Source organism: Melozone crissalis, unplaced genomic scaffold (genome assembly GCF_028551555.1).
Source record: "Melozone crissalis strain CALT ecotype California unplaced genomic scaffold, PUWL_Pcris_2 ptg000381l_1, whole genome shotgun sequence".
In the NCBI taxonomy this organism is placed as follows: domain Eukaryota; kingdom Metazoa; phylum Chordata; class Aves; order Passeriformes; family Passerellidae; genus Melozone; species Melozone crissalis.
The window spans coordinates 45,393-55,380 of NW_026536122.1; the positions used below are offsets into that span (position 1 = coordinate 45,393).

The following is a 9,988-nucleotide window of genomic DNA, read 5'->3' on the forward strand; positions in this document are numbered from 1 at the left end:
TGGAAACCGCCGCGGCCCCGCGCGCTCCGGTGGGCGCGCGCCCCCGCCCCCCCCGCCCCTCCCCCCCCCACCGGACGCGGCGGGAGCGGCAGGTACCGGGGGGGGGGGAGGGGCGGGGCTGACCCCGGGATGGGGGGGATGGGGTGAGGGGGGTGGGGTCAGCCCCGTGTTCCCCCCGTGTCCTCCCCGGCCGCTGTCACCCTCCTGTTGATGCCCCCCCCGGGACGCCTCCGCCGCTCCCGCCGCTCCCGGAGGCGCTGCCGGGGGAACGGAGCGGAGCGGGGACGGGGAGAGCGCGGCGGTGCCAGCGGGAGCGGCCGGGGACGGTGCCGGGGGGTGCGGCGGCCGCGGCCCGGTTCAAGTAATCCAGGATAGGCTGTTCCAGCCCGGCCTGTTCCCGGTTACTTGTCCCGGGAGGCGGCCGGTGACGTCACGGAGCGGGGGGACCGGAGCGGCTGCCCCCCGGTGTCTCTGGGGGGTGTCGGTGCTCGGCTTCGTCACCCCAACTGCTGCCACCCCCCTGATCCCCTCCAGACACCTGTCCCTGTCCCCACCTGTCCCTGTCCCCACCTGCCCCATGTCCCACTTGTCCCCCTTTTCCCCCCACCTGTCCCCTGTCCCTACCTGTCCCCCTTGTCCTTACCTGCCCATGTCCCACCTGTTCCCTGTCCCTTGTCCCCCTGTCCCATGTCCCACCCCATCCCCTGTCCCCAACTGCTCCCTATCCCCCTGTCCCCCACCTGTCCCCCTCTGTCCTCCTGTCCCCCCCCCCCACCTGCTCCCGTTCTCCTCCCTGTTCCCTTGTCCTCACCTGTCCTCCCTTTCCCCCACCTGTCCCCCCACCTGCCCCTGTCCCCACCTGCCCCATGTCCTCAACTGCCCCCCTACCTGTCCCACCCATCCCCTTGTCCCCACCTGTCCCCCTGTCCCTCTCCCCTCTCTGTCACACCCCCTCTATCCCTTGGGACCCCCCAAACCCACCCTGGGGGTGTCAGGGACACAATGGGGGTCTCAGGGATGGGATGGGGGTGTCAGGGACACAATGGGGGTCTCAGGATGGGATGGGGGTGCCCCCCAGCTGTGCCCCCCCCATTGCTGCCCCCATTGGGGTTGGGCTCTTTGGGGTCTGAGCCCCTTTTTGTGTGGATTTGCCCATTCAAACCCTGGGGGGGGGGGGGTGGGTTGGGGAGCGGGGTCCCCCACAAAACACCCGGCCTGGATTCTGCACCTTTATTCAGCCTCACCCCACACTGGGGGGCTCTCGCTGCCCCAGCCTGGCATGGGGGGCACAATTTTGGGGGTGGGGTCTGTGTGTGAACCCAGGGGGTTCAGCCGCCCCCCTCAGCCCTCAGGGGGGGCTCCTGGGGGGGCTCCTCCCCGCACTGGAAGCGCAGGAAGTCGCACACCCGGAGGCCGCCCCTGTCGCGCAGGTACCGCCCCAGGGGCACGCCCGGCTCCATCAGCGCCCCCTGTGCCAGCAGCCGCGTCTCGCTGTCCCCCCCCAGCTCGTCCTCGGGGGTGCCCAGGGCGGTGGGCGCCATGCCCACCACGTGCTGCGCCACCCTGCGCCCCAATTCGCGCAGCTCGGCCGGGGGGGGCCCCGGGCCCGGCCCCCCGCACGCCACCAGCGCCCCGTAGGTGCCCATGGCCACGGCGGGCCCGGCGGGCACCCAGCCGTGGGCATAGGTGGCAACGAAACCGCCGGGGGGGGCACGGAGCCAGCCGGCCCGGCGCAGTGCCAGGCGCTCGCCCAGGCGGCCTGGGGGGAACAAGGCGGGGGAAATGTCAGCACCCCCAAAAATGAGGAGAGAGGGCATGGAGAGAGAGCAGAACCCCCCAAAAAAGGGTCCTGGAGCAGCCAGAGCCCAGCCCAGGGTGTGCCCTGCACAGAGAGGGGCTGGCACAGGCTGGGGGCACTGGGGAGGGCACTGGGGAAACTGGGGAGGGGCACTGGGAGCACTGGGGATACTGGGACTGGCAGGCTCTGGGGGCACTGGGGAAGGGCACTGGGGACACTGGGAGGGGCACTGGGGACACTGGGAGCATTGGGACACTGGGGGGGACTGGAGGCACTGGTGAGGGGCACTGGGGGGGGCATTGGCAACACTGGGGAAGGGCATTGGGACTGGCAGGCTCTGGGGGCACTGGGGGGGTTATCTGGCATCACTGGGGGTTGGAGTTCAGCAGACTTGGGACATAAAAGGACAAGGAGGCAAACTGGGATTGCATAGAAAGGGCACTGGGGGCACTGGGATGTACTGGGGGCACTAGGATGTACTGGGAGAGGCACTGGGGGCACTGGGATGGGTACAGAAAGGGCACTGGGGGCACTGGGATGTACTGTGATGGGCACTGGGCACACTGGGATGTACTGGGGGCACTGGATGGGCACTGGGAACACTGGGATGTACTGGGAGGGGCACTGGGTACTCTGGGAGCACTGGAGGGGCACTGGGGGCACTGGGATGTACTGGGATGGGCACTCACCCATGGCCAGTGCCAGGTGCTCGCTCAGCAGGTCCCCCCCGTCCGCTGCCCCGCACCTGGGCCAGCTCCTCCTCTGGCAGCAGGAGCTGGGGAGAGGGTCAGAGGGGCCCCTGGCACCCCCAAACCCTGCCCAGCACCCCCAAAACATCCCCCAACACCCCCAAACTCTGCCCCAACCCCCCTGGCACCCCCAAACCCTGCACAGCAACCCTGGCACCCCCCAAACCCTGCCCAAACATCCCCAAACCCTGCCCCAAGAGCCCTGGCACCCCCCAAACCCTGCCCAACATTCCCTGGCACCTCCAAACCCTGCCCCAACACCCCCAAACCCTGCCCCAAAACCCCCCGGGACCCCCAAACCGTGCCCAAACACCCCCGGTACCCCCAAACCCTTCCCAACACCCCCTGGGACCCCCAAACCCTGCCCAAACACCCCCAAACCTCCCCTAAACCCCCTGGCACCCCCCAAGAACCCAACACCGTCTGTGCCAGCGCCCAACTCCCCCAAGACCCTCGACACCCCCAAACGCCCTGGCAGCCCAGAGCCCCCCCTGGCAGCCCAGTGCCCCCCTCACAGCCCACCTTGGTGCCCGAGGCCCCCTGGCAGTGCCCCAGGACCCCCCTGGCCGCCATCTCCACCAGCTGCTGGAAGTCGGGGGTCCGCGCCACGAAATCCGTCTCACAGTTCACCTGGGTGGGGGGGAGGGGACGCGGTGACCGTGGGGACACTGAGACCCCCCCAGAAGGGACACAGGGACCCCCAGCCCCCCCTCACTCACCTCCACCATGACGGCGGCCGAGCCCTCGCTCAGCACCCCCACGAGCCCCTGGCGGGCCCGGGCAGCCCCGGGGGCAGCGGCCCTGGCCCAGCCCCGGCGGCGCGACTCGGCCTCCAGCCAGGCCTCGGCCTGGGGACACCGGGGGACAGGGTCACCTCAGGGTCCCCGGCACTGCCAGGGTCACCCCAGCACTGCCAGGGTCAGCCCAGTGTCCCCAGCACTGACAGGGTCACCTCAGGGTCCCCGGCACTGCCAGGGTCACCTCAGGGTCCCCAGCACTGACAGGGTCACCTCAGGGTCCCCGGCACTGACAGGGTCACCTCAGGGTCCCCGGCACTGCCAGGGTCACCTCAGTGTCCCCAGCACTGACAGGGTCAGCCCAGTGTCCCCAGCACTGACAGGGTCACCCCAGTGTCCCCGGCACTGCCAGGGTCAGCCCCAGTGTCCCCGGCACTGCCCCTCAGCCTGGGGGCACACACAGGAGGGGACAGGGCCATCCCAGCACTGCCAGGGTCACCTCAGTGTCCCCAGCAGTGACAAGGTCACCCCAATGTCCCCCAGCAGTGACAGGGTCACCCCAATGTCCCCCAGCAGTGACAGGGTCACTCCAATGTCCCCCAGTACTGACAGGGCCACCCCAGTGTCCCCCAGCAGTGACAGGATCGTCCCAGTGCCCCAGCGTCCCCCAGCACTGCCAGGGTCACCCCAGTGTCCCTGTCACTGCCAAGGTCAGCCCAGAACTGACAGGGCCACCCCAGTGTCCCCAGCACTTCCAGGGTCACCCCAGTGTCCCCCAGCACTGACAGGGCCACCCCAGTGTCCCCCACCATTGACAGGGCCATCCCAGCACTGCCAGGGTCACCTCAGTGTCCCCAGCAGTGACAGGGTCACCCCAATGTCCCCCAGCAGTGACAGGGTCACTCCAATGTCCCCCAGTACTGACAGGGCCACCTCAGTGTCCCCCAGCAGTGACAGGATCGTCTCAGTGCCCCCAGCGTCCCCCAGCACTGCCAGGGTCACCCCAGTGTCCCTGTCACTGCCAAGGTCAGCCCAGAACTGACAGGGCCACCCCAGTGTCCCCAGCACTTCCAGGGTCACCCCAGTGTCCCCCAGCACTGACAGGGCCACCCCAGTGTCCCCCACCATTGACAGGGCCATGCCAGCACTGCCAGGGTCACCCCAATGTCCCCATCCCCACCCCTCAGCCTGAGGGGGACACAGGTGGGGGGGGCACAGACCAGACCCAACCCCACTGCCCTCCCCCCAAGGGCTGGGCCTGCTCTGGTCCTGGTGCCCCCAAAGACCCCCCTGCCCCAGGGACCCCCTGCCCCAGGGACCCCCTGCCCCAGAGCCCCCTGTCCCAGAGCCCCCCCTGCCTCAGGCATCCCCTGCCCAAAGACCCCCTGTCCCATGCACCCCTTGTTCCAAATACCCCCCATCCCAAATACCCCCTGCCCAAGGACCCCCTCTCCCAGTGCACCCCTGCCCCAAAAACCCCCTGCCCCAGAGCCCCCCTTCCCAAGGACCCCCTGTCCCAGAGACCCCAGGCCCCAAAGGCCCCCTGTCCACAGCCCCTCTGCCCCAAGGACCCCCTGCCCCAAGGACCCCCTGCCCCAAAGACCCCCTGTCCCCAAATACCCCCTGCCCCAGAGCCCCCAGGTCCCAAAGCCCCCCCTGCCCCAAAGCCCCCCTGTCCCAAACACCCCCTACCCCAAAGACCCCTTGCCCCCAAACCCCCTGTCTCAAAGCCCCCCTGCCCCAAAGACCCCCGGTCCAAATAGTCCCTGCCCCAAGCGTGTCCCAATGAACCCCTCCGTCAAAGCCCCCCTGCCCCAAAGTCCCCCTCCTCCAAAGACCCCCTGCGACCCCCAGAGTCCCCCCGACTCATCCGCCCCCCCCAGCTCCCCGGGTTCCCGTTCTCCTCCCGGTTTCTGTGTCCCCCCCGGTGCCCCCGGTCCCGCCCCCTCCCGTTCCCCCCCGTTTCCGCACCTGCCGCAGGTCGCCCCCCGCCCGCTCCAGCGCCTCCCGGCAGCGCAGCACGGGCTGCCCGGTGCGCGCCCGCAGCTCCCGCAGCTCCCGCAGCGCCGGCGGGGCCGCGCTCAGCCAGCGGCTCGGGGCGGCCTGCGGGACACGGGGGGTCACGGACGGGTCTGGGGGGCCGAGGGGTGCGGGACGGGTACGGGGAGGGCCCGGTATGGGGGGCACCGGGGGTACCAGAGGGGGGGGGAAAGCGCAGAATGGGGGCGGGGGCGCCCGAGGATAGCCGGGGGTCACGGGAATGGGGGGATCCGAGGTTGGGGGTCCCGGAGATCCCGGGGCTCGGGGGTCACGGGTGTCCCGGAGCCCGTGGGGTCCCGGGGCTTGGGGTCCCAGGGTTCCCGGTAGTCCCGGTACTGGGGATCACAGAGCTGGGTGTTCCGATGGTCCCGGGGCTGGGGTCCGGGTGATCCCGGGGCTGGGATTCCCGGTGGTCCCGGGGCTCGGGGGTCCCAGGGGTCTCGGAGTTGTGAGGTCACGGGGCTGGGAGGGTCCCAGGGCTGGGGGTTCCCGGCGGTCCCGGGGTTCCCAGTGCTAGGGGGTCCCGGGGCTGGGGGGTCCGGCGTTCCCAGGGGTCACGGGGCTGGGGGCCCCGGGGGTCCAGGAGCTGAGGGTCCCGGGGCTGCGGTTCTGGGGGTCCCGGTTTCCCGGTGGTCCCGGGGCTCAGGTTCTGGGGGTCCCGGTTTCCCGGTGGTCCCGGGGCTGGGGTTCCGGGGGTCCCGGGGCTGGGGTTCTGGGGTCCCGGTTTCCCGGTGATCCCGGGGCTGGGGTTCCGGGGGTCCCGGTTGTCCCGGTGGTCCCGGGGCTGGGGTTCTGGGGTCCCGGTTTCCCGGTGGTCCCGGTCTCACCCGCGCCGCCGCCCCGAGCGCGCCCAGCGCCGCGCGCTGCATCCCGGCTGCCCGCGGCGCGCCGCGTGACGTCACGGCCCGGTGAAGGATCGGGGAGCGGAGCCGCGATTGGCTGCGCGCGCGTGCGTGTGACGTCACGCGGGCGCCACGGAGGCGCGGGATTGGCTGAGGGGGAATTTGGGGGGGGGAGAGGAGGGGCTCGAAACGCCCGGCCCGAACCCGCACCACAGAGACCCCTGGACCTGAGACCCCAGACCCTCACAAACCCCCCACAGCCTCACAGACCACAGACCCTCAGAGACCCTCCCCGCACCCGAGAGACCCTCGGCCCTCACAAAGCTCCCAGACCCTCATGGCCCCCCTCCAGCCTCAGAGACCCCCGACCCTCACAGACCTCCCGTGACCCTCACAGCCCCCCCCAGCCTCAAAAACACTCTGACCCTCACAGATCCCCCTCCCACCCTAATAGACTCCCGACCCTCACACAGCCCCCTGAACCCGAGAGACCCCCGACCCCCCTAGCCCTCACAGAACCCCCGGGACCCTCAAAGCCCCCTGACCCTCAAATCCCCCTGACTCTCAGAGACCGCAGACTTTCACAGATCCACCCCACACCCAAGAGACCCCCAGCCCTCACAGAGCCCAGACCCTCACAGACCTTTCCCCCCCACCTCATAGACCCTCTCAGACCCTCCCTGGTCCTCACAACCCCCCCCTCCCCGACCCTCACAGATTCCTCCCACTCCCACAGAACCCCCGATTCTCACAGACACCCCCGACTCTCAAACCCCACCTGACCCTCACAGACCCCCTCCGGCCTGTCCCCTTCCCCAAACCCCCTCCAGCCCCCCCAAATCACACACAGCGCCTGAACTGCGACCCCCGGCACCATTTAATCCCCGGTGAGGGACCCCAGCCCGGCCCCGCCCGGAGCTCCGTCCCGCGGGGTGAGGGACCCCAGCATGGGCCTGTCCCGCTCCGGGGCTCCACCCCGCGGCGTCAGAGAGCCCAGCCCGGGCCTGTCCCGTTCGGTGAGGGACCCCAGCCCGGGCTTTCCTTGCTCCGGGGCTTCATCCCACGGGGTGAGGGACCTCAGCCCGGGTCCGCCCCGCTCCAGGGCTCCGTCCCGCGGTGTGAGGGACCCCAACCCAGGCCTGTCCCGCTCCGGGGCTCCGTCCGGCGGGGTCAGAGAGCCCAGCCCGGGCCCGTCCCGCTCCGGGGCTCCGTCCCGCGGTGTGAGGGACCCCAACCCGGGCCTGTCCTGCTCCAAAGGGGCTCCGTCCCGCGGGGTGACCGCGTAGATCTCGATGTCCCGCTCGGGCTCCCGCCGCAGCAGCCGCACGCCGAAGAAGGGCGGCAGCAGCTGCCGGAAGAAGCGGGCGGCCCCGGCCTCGCCGCCGCGCAGGCGGGCGCTGAGCAGCGCCTGGGCCGGCGGCACCAGCAGGTGCCGGAGGGTGCTCAGCAGCGGGGCGAAGGAGCGCGGGTCGTACACGATGTCGGAGCCCAGGATGAGGTGGAACTTGGGAGGGAAGCGGCGCTGGTCGCGGCCCCAGCGCAGCGCCCGCACCCGCGGCCCCGCCGCGCTCCCCGGGAAGTTGAGCCGCGCGTTCTCCCGGAGCTGCGGCAGCGCCGGCGGCCGGTCCGTGAGCGTCACCTCGGCCCCTGCAGGGCAGCGCGGCCGTCAGCGGGGCACAGACCCCCGGTAACCCCTCAGAGACCAGTTAACAGTGGGCGAGTGGGTGGGTCAGCCCTGGGACCCCCACCCCAAAATCACAGTAAAACCCTTGAGCCAGAGTGAGGAACACCCCCTTGGAACGTCATCCCAAAACCCCAGTAAAACCTCATCCACATCCCATAAAATCCCCGAGTCAGAGTGAGGAACCCCCCCACTGGATCTCCCCAAACCCTCCCTGACCCCAATAAACCCCGAGCCCAAAGTGGGGGGGGGGAGGGGGGTAACCACCCGTGGTCCCCCCAGATCCAAATAAACTCCAGGGCTCCTCACACCACTTTCCAGTTCTGTACTGGGCGGGAGAACGGGGATCCCCCCCCACCCAGAGGTGTCCCTCCCCGGCCCCACAGGTGTCCCCACCCTTTCTACAGGTGGTTACCCACGGGTGTCCCCCACAGGTGTCCCCACCCTTTCCCCAGGTGTCCCCCCCACCCACGGTGCCCCCTGTACCCAGCATGGCAGCGAAGATGCCCACGATGCCGGTACCGGCGCCCAGCTCCAACACCCGCTGCCCCCACCAGCTCCAGGTTCTGCTCGCCCAGGAAGCGGCACAGGGACAGGGCCTGGGGGGCACAGAGGGGACACTGGGGGGACCCAGCCCATGGGAGACCCCCCCGAACCCCAGAGCCCCCCCAGCGCTGCTTCTTGTGCCCCCAGGGTGCCCCCGGTCTTCCCACGGCCACCCGGTGGCCCCAGAGTGGCCACCACAGTCCGGGATACCCAGGACCCCTCAGCTCCGGTCAGGGTGCCCGTTCCCGGTGCCCCCCTCCGGTGTTCCCCGTTCCTCCCATGACTCGGTAGCCCCTCCCCAATCACTCATCGCTGCCGGTGCCCACCGCGATGTCACCCCCGGTACCCCCGTTCTCTCGGGGTCCCACACCGCCCATCCCTCCTGCCTCCCCTGGCATGTCGCGTGCGTCCCCTCCGCCACCCCATCACTCCGGTACGCCCGGGATGTCACCTCCCCCCTCCCGGTGTCCCCGACATCCCTGTACCCGCGGGCTCCCCCGGCTTTCCCATCACCCCCTGTCCCCCGGGATGTCACCCAAAGCCCCGGGATTTGCCCCGCGCCCCCAGTGCCGCTCACCGCCTCCCAGACGGCCCCGGCGAGCCCGAGCCGCGGCCCGTGGTGCTCCGCGATGTGCAGGACGCGCCCGCACAGCCGGAACCGGCGCCGCTCCGGGAAGGACTCGGCGAAGAGCTCGGGGTCCCGGGGGAACACGGCCCGCAGCGCCGCTTCTGCTTCCTCTCCTTGCTCCTCTTCCTCTTCCTCTTCCTCTTCCTCTTCCTCTTCCTCTTCCTCTCCTCTTCTCTTCCTCTTCCCCGTTCTCTTCCTCTTCCTCTTCCCCGTTCTCTTCCTCCCCCTCCCGCTCCCCCCCGGTCCCCACGTGGCACCCGGGCGCCGCCATCGTGGAAAGGGGCGGGGCCGGGCCGAGCCTCCGAACCGGATTGGTCGATCCAATTAAGCCACGCCCCCTCCGCTGTTGTAGGGCTCCGCCCACGGGAGCGCGCTCCGTCCCGCCCCCCGCGGTCCCGGGGTGGGCTCGGTGTCCCCCGGTGCCACCGCACGGGTGTCACAGTCCTGTCCCCAGTACCATTGTGCGAGTGTCACACACCCGTCCCCGGTGCCACCGTGCGGGAGTGTCACAGTTCTGTCCCTGGTGCCACCTTGCGGGTGTCACGTACCCGCCCCCGATGTCACCACTCGGCTGTCACAGTCCCATCCCCGGTGCCACCGTGCGGAATGTCACACACCCGTCCCCAGTGCCACCGGGCGGGTCTCACAGTCCCGTCCCTGGTGCCACTGACATGAGTGTCACAGACCCGTCCCGGTGTCACCATGCGGGTGTCACGGACGTGTCCCCGGTGCCACCATGCGGGTGTCACAGACCCGTTCCCGGTGCCACTGGCAGGGGTGTCACAGTCCCGTCCCTGGTGCCACTGACAGGAGTGTCACAGACCCGTCCCGGTGTCACCGTGCAGGTGTCACAGACCCGTCTCCGGTGCCATCGTGCAGAATGTCACACACTCGTCCCCGGTGCCACCTGAGCCGGGCTCCCTGAGCTCTCGGTGACCGGGGGGTGGGGGGTGTCATGTTCTGTCCT

The 9,988-nt window shown here is 70.3% G+C and overlaps 2 protein-coding genes across 2 annotated transcripts; both read right to left on the reverse strand.

The window, feature by feature from the left end:
• Positions 1–1,326: 1,326 nt before the first annotated feature.
• Positions 1,327–6,505, reverse strand: TSFM (Ts translation elongation factor, mitochondrial). The gene is given in 8 exon segments (XM_054294913.1): positions 1,327–1,759; positions 2,488–2,536; positions 2,538–2,573; positions 3,070–3,177; positions 3,267–3,395; positions 5,256–5,387; positions 6,152–6,316; positions 6,500–6,505. Coding segments are annotated over 8 exon segments (1,056 nt in total). The 3' UTR covers positions 1,327–1,328.
• A 538-nt stretch (positions 6,506–7,043) lies between these two features.
• EEF1AKMT3 (EEF1A lysine methyltransferase 3) lies at positions 7,044–9,292 on the reverse strand. The gene is given in 5 exon segments (XM_054294917.1): positions 7,044–7,813; positions 8,334–8,397; positions 8,399–8,446; positions 8,971–9,186; positions 9,188–9,292. Coding segments are annotated over 5 exon segments (1,203 nt in total).
• Between the last annotated feature and the right edge of the window lie 696 nt (positions 9,293–9,988).